Source organism: Chelonia mydas, chromosome 1 (genome assembly GCF_015237465.2).
Source record: "Chelonia mydas isolate rCheMyd1 chromosome 1, rCheMyd1.pri.v2, whole genome shotgun sequence".
Lineage (NCBI taxonomy): Eukaryota > Metazoa > Chordata > Testudines > Cheloniidae > Chelonia > Chelonia mydas.
Genome location: NC_057849.1, coordinates 203,172,118 through 203,184,303, shown reverse-complemented (window position 1 = coordinate 203,184,303; position 12,186 = coordinate 203,172,118). Strand labels below are relative to the sequence as shown.

Here is a 12,186-nt window from a genome sequence, read left to right as displayed (position 1 = left end):
TAAGTGCTGAGGAGCGTGTATGATTAACTTGTGTTTAACTTTTTTCATATTTGTTTGTATTGTTACTTGTATCTGGATTTCAATAAACAAAGAATATTTTTGTATTAACCATAACTGGCTATCTATGTTAAAGTAAGAATAATAAATATATTTGGACCAGCAGTTCAACAACGTTTTATATATAGGGCTGAAATATTACTAGCCTCACTTTCTGCTACAGCTAGTCTAAATTTTTCAAAAAAACTGTCCAATCAAAAAATAGTTTTACTTTTTTAAAATAAGATGAAAACTGTTTATGATATTTATTTAGTAAAAACTCCTTAATTTTTCTTACAGGTAGATAAAAAGGAGCAAATTCACATGGTAAGGTGAAACAGTAATTGCCAAATAATTTAATACCTTTTTACATGTAAAATTACCTTTTTTTATCTTATGGATTCATATATTATGTAATATTAAATATGATTTTTTGTATTTCATGTACAAATAAAAAAAAGCCTTGAAAAATTGTTGGCACCCGCCACACTCTTCTGAAAACATGAATGTGTGATTGGTCACAAAAAGGTTGGGGACCACTGGACTAGATATTTCTCTTTATAAATCTGTGTACACCCAATTAAAAAAAATGCAACATAGTTAACATATAGCTGAATCTCGCCATGCATTTCAAAAGTATTTCATTTGATAGCGGATTTTAGTTAGATCCCACACCTAAAGATAGACGGTCTGATTTTAAATTTTAAAAAAAAGGACATTGAGTGAGGGGAACATGTTAATAAATGACTCAAAAGCAATCACTATAATGTAGTTAGTGAATATGTAGAGAGAGCTACATCTTGGAGAGAAAACTTGATCTTTTGTTTGAGTAATCAGTGCTCATGCTCTGAAATTGTTCAGTGTGCAATGGGTAAGGTAATCTATATAAGATGTGTGAAGTTGGTATAAGCAGTATTATTGTAACAGAGCATGCCCCTGTTTGGGGTATTTTACAGGATATAAAGGAGGAAAAATAAGGCAAGCGCTGGACATTAAATGATAGTCTTTTTCTTTTCTTTGTACAGTACCTAGCACAGTGAGGGTCCTGGTCCATGAGTAGGGATCCTAGCCATTAAAATGATACGATATTCTATTACAAAACCTGAATTGTCACAATATTTTAAAAAGGATGCTCTCAAATATATAAAAACGAATTATGTGGAAGATACAAGTGATGCTGCTCCTTGTGAAACAGTTTAAGCAGTAATCTGAGGAAGATTGTTTGATATAGCTAATAATTTAAAGAAAAAACTAATGGAAAGAATTATTTTGCAAAATTGGAAGCTCTTCACAGAGATATGCTAAATCAAAAGCAGTACAGAGCACGTATAAAATTTAAAGGGATAATTTATTATACTATTGAGTGAAAAGATAGTAGCAAATAAAGCTAGCTAAAATAACCTTTTTATGATAGGATGAGACAACTGATAACATTCTGGATTTTTGTCTGAGAAGGAGAGCTCATAAGAAGGTAATTTGTCAAAACAGGAAGGGGGGAATGAGAGACTTTAGATCAGTTAAATCATCTTTTCAGATTTTCTATCCCATTTTTATACATCACAATCTTACAGTGTTGGCAAAATTAACATTTATCTCCCCCCACCATACTCCCTAAAAACCACCTCTGTCATTTCTAGCAGAAGATTATTCAATTTAAATTAGAAGACCCAATACCTAGAGCCAAAATTTAAAGGGCTATGAATGAACACCTTAAAGCTTTACAAAACCCCAGGACTGGATGGCTGTAAAGCCAGCCTGTGATGTACATTGAATTCCATATATTCAATCGGTTGAAGAAACAGGAATTTGTTCTTTTTATCTGTTGATGCAGAGAAGGCCTTGAGCTGGGTTGAATGACCATTTTTATAGCTTGATTTGCACAAAATGTCCAGCTTTACAGAACAAGTGAATGCCTTGTACTGAACTCAGAAAGCTAGTATTCTAGTACAGCGGACCATCGCTAGAGCACGCATCATTATAGCGCGGATTCGCATATAGTGTGGTCGCGGCAATGGATCCCAAATTTAAATATTTAAATTGGGATCCGCAGTACCACGCATGGATCCCGAACCCCACGTTCTAGTGAGGGTCGGTGTAAGTGAATCCCTTTAAAAGGGGAGCAAAATGAGAATGTCCAAGTTCACTCCTTTTATTTGCTCTAGTTACAAAGCAGTTGTCTGGACTTACTATAAATGTTACAGGACCCAAAACTAAAACCATAGAACAAAAACACCATCTGTGCAGATGACATTTTATTATATCTTACATAACCCTTACCTTCAGTACTTATACCTCTCCAGGTACTTTCTAGCTTTAGTCATGTCTTGGGTTGTAAGATAGGCAATAACACTGTATTTTTCTTCATACCAATGTGAAGCAAGAAACTACAGTGAAAATCAAAACTTGCTGTAATTTCTCATTGGCCTCTACAAAAATAAAACACTTAAGGTTATGTATAACTGACACAGTAGACACACTTTATAAGATTAACTTCACTGTTCTTTAAAAATTCCAGGAGAAAGCCAAAATCTGGAGTGAACTTCATATGAATTGTTTAGGAAGATGGTGTGCGATATGTGTTAACTGGCTGCCTTGTGTCTTTTACTTTTTCTATGTGCTACAGATTAAAAACACTTGGAAATATTGAGCGGTTGGAGGGTATCAGGAATGTTGCTTGTTTAGGGTTGCCAACCCTCCAGGATTGTCCCAGAGTCTCCAGGAATTAAAGATTAATTTAATTAAAGATTGTCATGTGATGATACGTACAGGAATATGTCCAACCAAAATTGACAACCCTGTGCTTGATTATTGCAAGCCTTTAAAAGCTCTCACCTTAAACAGATAATTCTATACTAACCCTCAGAACAAATTCAGATGTGAAAAAAATTGGGTTGTGGATGAATACAGGAAGATTTAAATTGGAGAGTAAGGAATATAAATTTACACATACTTCTAATCATTGGCTAAGCTTGCAAAGCCCTGTGTTCAACTTGATAATGTTTTTCTATTTGGATGCAACAGAAGACATTTGAACACCATATTCAATCAATTCCAAAATTTCGGGGGATGTTCTACATATCAGTTGGTAGGTAGAACTCTGTTCATTTTGGTGAAAATCTAAACACGAAGAGGAAAATGGGGGGGATAGATGGATCCCCGGGCATCTGGTTACTAGTCCAAGCAACTTCAGTCAGGTAATTCTCTAAAGATGAAAGAAATGGTTGATGGCATCCGCTAACATTCTTGCACAACAGTGCCTCATCTTCCAAGTAGAATTTAAGATGTTGATGCCCTGAATAACTTATCTGCCAGACAAATACCATCCCTTTAATATGGACCCAACCACAGAATTCTTAGTATTTAAATGTTTTCAAAATGTAATTGTGCTGAGAGAGATTAAGTTCTCTCAAGAAATAGTCATGGGAATAGATTGCACCAAAGTAGTGAGTGCAAAACTTAGGCCATGTCTACACTACAAAGTTAAGTCGACTTCAAGTACGTCGACATCGAGCCTCCAATTTAAGCAAGTCGATCTTGCGCGTCCACACTATGCTCATTGTGTCAGTGGAGTGCTTCCTCACTAGCAGAGCTTGCATCGACGCATGGAGCACTGCACTGTGGGTAACCATCCCACAGTGCACATAACTGAGTGGAATTTTGGGTTGGGCTTTAAATGCCTTATGGGACCAAAACGTTAGCACGGATGGTTATGGGAAATGGCCTTAGCCTCCCATGATGCACTTACCTGCCTCCCTCCCTGAAATCAGTGGCAAACAAACCGAGCCTTTTTCATGCCTTTTTTCATAAGCCTGGGTTACCCATGCGGACGCCATATCACGATAAGCATGGACCCCGCTCAGCTGTACACTGTTGTTGTGAGCATTACAAACACCTTGCACCCTAACCTGCAATATTTGCACAGCTGATACAGGAGCCGCTGAATGAAACAATGTGATGCCACACAAGCAGCCCTGCTGGAAGACCTAGAGCGGAGCAATTCGCAGTTGCTGGCGACAGTCATGCATCACCTTGACATGACTGAGCGCTGTTTCTGGGCCTGGGAAACAAGCATTGACTGGTGGGACCACACAGTTATGCAACTATAGGATGATGAGCAGTGGCTGCAGAACTTTCAAATGCGCAAGACCACTCTCCAGGAACTGTGTGAAGAGTTTTCCCCAGCCCTGAAGCGCAGCAATACTAAAATGAGAGCTGCTCTGACAGTGGAGAAGCGAGTTGGGATAGCTCTGTGGAAGCTTCCAACACCAGACTGCTACCAGTCAGTGGGGCATCAATTTGGACTGAGTAAATCTACCATGGGATCTGTTATGATCCAAGTTTGCAGGGCCATCAACAGACTTCTGCTAAGAAGGGTAGTGACCCTGGGCAACGTGCAGGACATAGTGGATGGTTTTGCCGTGATGGGGTTCCCTAACTGCGGTGGGGTGATAGACGGAACACATATCCCTATAGTGGCACCAGACCACCCTGCCAAAGAGTACATAAACCAAAAGGAGTACTTCTCAATGGTGTTGCAACCACTGGTGGATCACAGATGCCGTTTCACCGACATCAGCGTGGGATGGTTGGGAAAGATGCATGATGCATGCATCTTTAGGAACACAGGTCTGTTCAGAGAGCTGCAAGCAGGGACTTTCTTTCCAGGCTGCAAAATAACCACTGGTGATGTTGAAATGCCAATCGTGATCCTCAGAGTCCCAGCCTACCCCTTGCTTCTGCGACTCAAGAAGTCATACATAGGCAGCCTGGACAGCAGTAAGGACTGGCTCAACCATAGGCTGAGCAAGTGCAGAATGGTGGTGGAATGTGCCTTTTGACGTTTAAAAGGTCGCTGGTGTTGTTTGCTTACTAGGTTAGACATCAGTGAAAGCAATACCCCATTGTTATTGCTGCCTGCTATGTGCTCCATAATATCTGTGAAACAAAGGGAGAAAAGTTTCTGGCGGGGAGAGGGGGTTGAGGCAGATCATCTGGCAGCCAATTTTGAGCAGCCAGACACCAGGGCAATAAGAAGAGCACACTGTGAGGGGCTCTGCATCTCTGTGAGGCTTTGAAAACAAGTTGCAGCAATGAGCCAGAGTAATGTGACACTTATCTGTGTTGTACCTTACCAAACTGTCTACTCCAGTGCATTTTCTCACTTGTAAACTCCACCCCCACCAACCACCATGTGTTGAATTAATAAAGAGCCTTTTCTCCTCAATCGTGAAGTTTTATTACGCACACAAACACAGCAAAGAAAAGTAAGATAACACTGTGGGGGGAGAAACAAGGAAAGCTTGCTTACAGATGCACTGCAGTAACAATGGGAATGGGTGCCTTCTGGTCCTTGTACCCTCCCCTGCTGTTGAGTGCAAGGGATACCAAATTCACACCCCACCCCCACCCCCACCCCCGTCCTCATGGGATGTTTGGGGGAGGAGGATGTAGAACTGGGCGATTATGGCAGCAGGTTCAGCATAGGCTGCAGAGGGATTCTAGCATCCAGTGCCTTTCTTGAACCTCAACCGGATGCCTCAGCATGTCTGTTGCTTCTTCATAACTCACAGCACCTCTTCCTGCGTGGCACACTCTTGTTCCTTGCATGCTCTCCTGTCCTCCCTGTCCATGTTCTCTAACAGTGTAATCATCCATGCTCTGAGCTCCATCTTGTCACTCTTGGAGGCGTGCATTAACTCATTGAAAATGTCTTCCCAAGTCGTCTTTTTCCGCTTTCTAATCTGGGAAAGTCTCTGTCCCGGTGTGGAGGATGTGCTGACGGACAAGGTTTCAGCTGCAAGAAATGCAAAGCACAAGGGTAGCATTAACAGCATTTCTGGCAAGGTTAATTCTTTTTATTAAAAAAACCCACCCCTCAGTACACTTCACTTCAAGCCACAATGTAATTACAACCACTGGCTATTGCAAGAGTTGGTTTCCTGCTCCAGCCATGGTGAGTAAGGCTACGAGGCATGGGCAAGAGGTCTTCTGCTGCTTTTTTTGTGAAGACATCCTTGGGATCTTGAGAAAAGCTTCCTTACCCTTAGCAACGTGGATGGTACTTGAGGACAGGCACCAGTGTATAGCCCGCCAAATAGTGTTTTTTTGTTTTTGTTTTTGTTTTTTACAAAAGCGGCATCGGGTTTGGGGGGGGGAGGGAGACAAACAGGAAACCACTACCCCTCTTTTCTCCCCCCCCCCCCCCCCCACTTTTTTGTTTTTCTTCAATGCTGCTTGCAATACATGGTGATCCCTTTCAACCACAGCACGTTTGGGAAAGCGTGGTTGTGTGACCTCGATTTCACCAAACAGGACGGATTACTTGTTGAATTGTTTGCGGTTTAAAGGCTAGAGTTCAAAACTTCCCCCGTTTCCTGTAGGTGATCCTATGAGATGCTCTCCTGAGGGTAACAGAGGCAACAGGAAAGCAGATACTCAAGCATCTGGGTACAGACCCAGTCCTTATGCTGCAATGCTATGTGCTGCAATGATGCCAGCAGAGTTAATACTGGAGTGGCGCGGGAAAGTATCCTACCGTGGTGGATGAAATAAGGCAGCCCTTCACAGAAACCTTCTGCAAAGGATTGCAGAGTACCTCCATGAAAGCTTCCTAGAGATCTCCATGGAGGATTCCTGGGCCATCCCCATGCATGTAAACTGTCTTTTTTGGAGAGCACCCTCTGCATAGCTGGAGTAGCCACCGATACCCAGGATACCTACTTTTTTGTTCAGATTAAACATAAAAAATAATAGCATGTAACCCGTACAGTTTGACTGGAAATGTGTATTCACCAGAACTCCCTTCCGCTGCATCACGCTCCGCCGCCAACTGGTCCTGTGAAGCGATGGGCTCAAGGGTTAAAACAGTTCTTGGCTGTCGGGGAGAATAGATCCTCCACTTGCCTGCCTTACGTTCTCCTCCTCTTCCTCATCAACAGTGTCCTCCTGGTTGTTGCTCAAGGATGCCTGGGGCTCCTGGGAAACATCCATGGAGCGTTTTGGGGTAATGGTGGGATCGCCGCCAAGAATCACATGCAGCTCCTCATAAAAGTAGCATGTCTGTGGAGCAGAACCAGAACGACTGTTCACCTCCTGTGTACATGCCTGATGTGCAGTGGAGTTGAAAGCGCTCTCCAGAGCGGTCACAGTGGAGCACTGTGAGAGACCTCCTAGAGACTAATTCATTCGAATTACACAAAGCAGTGTTTACACTATCCTCATGTTGACCCGTGGATGTCGACTTAAGTGCCTCTTGCGGAGGTGGAGTACAGAAGTCGACTTTACAGCCACTTAGGTCAGCGAAAGGGACTCGATAGTGTAGCTATATACATTATTAGATCGAATTAATGCAGCTTATGCCGACCTAAGTTTGTAGTGTAGACCAGGCCTTAGAAAAAACATTAACATTAGGGAAATACCCTCAGACTTCCAAACTCTTACTCTAATATATGTGTCTGCTTCAATAAAGCATCTGTAGCTAGCCCATGTCAGCTGACTTGGGCTCACAGGGCCTGGACTGCAGGGCTATAAAATTGCTGTGTAGATGTTCAGGCTTGGGCTGCAGCCCAGGCTATAGGATGCCTTGGCTTCAGCCTGAGCCCAGTTGTCTACACTGCAATTGTATAGCCCTGCAGTCCAAGCCCCGCAAGCCAGAGTCATCTGACATGGGCCAGCCACAAGTGTTTTATATAACTAAAACACTTTTCAGCTTCTGTGGAAGAATTTTAAAGCTGGATTCTTCTCAAATTACGGGCAGAATGTTCTCAAGCAGAATCTTGATAATAGGAAGAGCTCATACAATAAATGGAGAAGGGGAAGCCAGAGGAGGTATTCAAAGAGGGTGTGACGTGCTCAGATATTTGGGATAGGAAAGTCATTTGATGCCTGTATTTTAAATGGCCTGGAGTTGGGTGCTGTATAATATCAGTTGGGCTCTGGTGACACTGTGGAAACTTGATTTAAAGGTGATTAAGGGTACAACTTTTTGTGAAGCTCTGAGCACCATCAAGTCTGACTGAGGAGTTGAAGGTATATGGAATTTTGCAGAATTGGATCTTCAGTATCTCCAACTAGATGTGATCTCAAGTTTTGTTTTGTTGTTTTTTTTTTTCCTCCACAGGATGGTGATATTCCCTGTATCAATCTCATGCTCAGGGAAAGAATGTTAGAGATGTACAACTTTCAGAGCTAGAATCTGTTTTTCTTGGTTGACTTGATAAGCATAGGTCTCTTGTTCAGTCAACTATTTAGGACATCAGAGGCTTAGATTCCAAACTTCATTTCTGTATGCCACCCGCAATTCTCTCATATACACAGTTCTAAACTTTGGCGTTCTTTAGATGGCTGACTTGCAACATCAGTATCATCAGGGTCAAGTTACAGAAACATAAAACATTTCCTGGTGGCCAAATTTAATATAATCTTTTCTTTTTCTTTTTTTCTCCTGTATAGTAACAAAAAAAGTTAAACATAAGAAGTCTGCCAGTGGAACCTGATGTGTCTGGATCAGAAACTGATGTGAGGTGAAGCTGGGAGGAGTCTGAGAATTCATGTGAAGAATTCCAGCTACAGGTTGGTGGGTGAAAGGATGTTAGCAAAACCCAAAGATCTACTGGATACCATACCCAGTTGATAATATGGGATACCATTTTCTGGGCTTCACACATTGCTTTCTAAATCCATCTCAAATACCCTTTTGTTAACATACTGCTTTCTCCTTTAGAGGCCAGTTTTTTGACTAATATAAAAAAGGGGATGAAGCCCAACAAAGAGGGTGTAAAGTAACCAAATATAGTGATAGAGGTCAGCAAGGTATTCAAGCATGTGCCAAATTCTGAAGCAGAGGGACTGTTCATCTCCTTAAGTATCTTGCTCATTTGGGGCCATAGTGCAGCTGGTAAGGGATTTTTATCACCTACCAGGAAAATGACAGCATAAAAAGATACAGTTAAAAGGTTGTTTTTCTTATTTTAAATGAAATGCTTTTTAAAAATGTAGTTGACTTTTCGGTATTTTTTCAGTTGACTTTTTTGCATGTCCCTCTACTTGGTCAGTGCATACCTGTTTGGTGTTTCACTCTGATATCTAGTTTTTTTCGCTTTATGGGTTTCCATGCTCTCTCCAAGTGTTGATTGAGACACACAAACTCCAGAAGAGTGTCTTAAATTTAAAAATTGTTGAAATTAATTTAAATGTGTTTGCGTATTACAACCTATTCACTCCTCCTGCCAAGACTCTGCCCTTCCCCAAGTGCAGACCCCTGAACTGTGTAGAGAGTTCAGGGGTCTGCACTTCATCTGGTTCAGGGAGAACAATGCTGTGAAGATGGTTGAACCCACCTTCAACAGTATATATCAAGGGGAAACACGGTCTGGCCCATTTATTGTATTTGGTTGTTTTCAACACCCCAGGTCACCCAGATTCCTTGCACAGTAATTTTTTTCATGGTCAAGGAATTTTGAAAAGTCCTATTCAGATCATGAATCTGACTGATCATGACTGATTCTGCAGCTGTGATCCTGTGAGTAGACAGTTGGCTTTGTGTTGGTTCTTTTGAAGGGGACATAGAAGATTTACTGCTGTTGAATCCGCAACAACTCTCTCACTGTATGGAGCAGAGTGCTGTTTTCCTGCATGTTGGCATGTGTGTATTGCATTTCTTCATAGTGATCCTTCAAGCTAACTAAGGGCTTGTTTTTGCAGAACCTGTAATCAAAATAACTAAACTGGTTGTAAGCCACACCTTTTGGTTATTTTGGTGCAAGTCTGCATGTAGACTCTTATTTCAGATTAAGAGTCCCAAATTTTGATTTAAGTCAGTAAAAAATTGACTTAACTCTAAATGGTTATATTGGTTCCAGTTTGTGTATAGAAAATCCCTAAGAGGCAATGTTGATGAGCCTGAAAGAGAGTTGTTCTTGTCTTTTTCAGAGAGAATGTAATTGCACCACAGACTCTTGGGTAGGGTTTAAAGTGGGTGAACAGAGGTCTGGGGAAATTCCCTATCCAGTTTTTTTTAGAATTGAATGTAAATAGAGTCTAGGTACTGGAAGCTAATTGATAGCTAAGAATTATTTTAATTGATTGATAACGTAGTTGTGAATACATTTTGTCATCTCCACTTCATTACAAGATCAGTAGAAACATCCCTGCATACAAACACAGAAACATACATAAAACATATTTGAGTTTTTAGAATAAAGAACGTTACAAAAAATTCTGTAAGAAATAATCTTCCTGGCATCTACAGCACATTCCACATTATGTACAATCTCTAAAATCTATCTTCTCCATAATGGCGCGCGCGCGCAGAACCACCCACCCACCCACCCCATTATGGAGAGGAAAGATTTTTAGAGATTTTACATAATGTATATAAATAAAATAGCCATCATTGGCATAACTTCATCTTCAAATTCATGTAACCCTACTATCGTGTCATCTTAACATTTTTAATGGTCTTATTACAAACTGCACAGCTTGTATTTAATCTTTGGAAAGGTTATATGTAAAGTCATGTTGTGCATCGGAAAATGTAGTCATATTTTAACTTTGTTTTTACTGACTTTTATGTTTTTGAGACCATGGTATATTATTTGTAGCAATCTTAACTGTATATTGATGTGGGGTTTGTTTGTTTTTTGGTCTAATTATACCAGGGCTCAGCTCTGTATATTTGCCACAGTAATGCCCAAAAGGAGTCTGATAGTTAGTTAGTAGACTAAACCAAGAAACCTAGATAAAGAGCTTTTATATATCATCTGTACAAAAACAAGAGCTGACAAGAAAAACCACATTGCCACTGTTATACTTTTTATTGAATAAAATACTCTCAATCTAGTTTGTTACTTTGCTCAGCAATTATTTGCTTTATTCAAAACTGGGAACTGTACGCATATTAGAATGAAAGACTGTCCAGTTTCATCATATCTTCTGTGATTATCTCATGAAAAATTGAAACATCCACCCCCAATCAAGTGGTGTAACTTTCTTAGTTGCTTCCCTGAACAGATGGGAAACCTTTTTTTTTTTTTTTTTTTTTTTTTTAAAGCCACACTCAAGGAATGGAAATTTGTTCAATACATATAGCAAGAGTGCACTACAGGGATCGCACTTACTCTTTTGATGTGCTCTTGCCTAAAGATGTGCTAAATCAAGGTGCTGGACGTCTTGGCTCATTCAAATAGATCTTGCACTTATAGCTGAAATGTTAAAGATCAAGCTGACACTTTTTTGTGCTAATAGAGTTCTGGAGAGATCTGTATTTGCTCATTCTTTTGCCCATTCCTCTTCAGGCCCTTCTGTCTGAAACCATGCCAGAGATGACAGAGAATGAGACTCCTATGAAGAAGCAGCACCGGTAAGTATCTGTGGCCAATTGACTGGCACGTGTTGGCCAGCTGAAAACTCTATAGAGCCTCTGTCTGCTGTACTGCTAGGCAGTCTGTCCAAGGCAAGCGTATCTTGGCAACATAAGTGAAGGCCTCTGATTATCTACAGGGCAGCAGACAGACAAGTTCTTCTTTGATTGATGTCCCTATGGCTACTCCACTGTAGGTGCAGCAGTACCCCCTGCATCTGGGATTGGAGATCTTTGGTAGCATTGTCTGTTGGACCACACATGTGTTCCTCCCTGTCTTGCGTCGTGAGTGGGATCTATATATAGCTCTCTGTGGTCCAACCACTCTCTTCTTTCCAACCGCCTTTGGTCTGGGATGGAATCTATAGCAGAGCCTTTCTATCCTCTGAGTCTTTAGATAGTACCCTTACCTGTTTAGCATAGTAATTAGTAGTTTCCTTTAATTGTCCTCTTCCCGTAAAAAAGAAAAACAAACAAAAAAAATTTCTTCCTCTTTCTTCCCTCCGTATTAGTACTTAGCTTAGAATATGTTTTTCCCGCTACCTGCCCTTCCCTACCGGAAAGCTCTTTCCCTCGTACTTATACCTGGGTTTAGAAGATGCCTTTCATGCCATGAAACCATCCCTGTCAATGATGGGCACCCACAGTGCATCCACTGCCTCAGTGAAGAACATGTCACACAAAAGTGAACTCATTATCACAACTTGACGGCTAGGGCCTGAAAAGACTGAGACATCTGGCTGACACTTCTCCTCATGGAGAGGTCCAGACACTTTGCCTGCTCGACTAGA

At 41.0% G+C, this 12,186-nt stretch overlaps 1 protein-coding gene across 4 annotated transcripts in view; it reads left to right on the top strand.

The window, feature by feature from the left end:
- Positions 1-12,186, top strand: part of USF3 (upstream transcription factor family member 3) — a 95,048-nt gene that overhangs the window by 25,261 nt on the left and 57,601 nt on the right. For 2 of the 4 annotated variants that reach the window (XM_037909948.2, XM_037909964.2), the window contains exons 2-3: positions 8,488-8,607; positions 11,331-11,395. In XM_037909948.2, the coding sequence (XP_037765876.1) occupies positions 11,349-11,395 (47 nt within the window). In that variant the 5' untranslated portion in view covers positions 8,488-8,607; positions 11,331-11,348. Of the gene's footprint in view, positions 1-336; positions 364-8,487; positions 8,608-11,330; positions 11,396-12,186 lie in introns of those variants that run through there. The other 2 variants (XM_043538765.1, XM_037909970.2) reach the window with 2 other exon arrangements.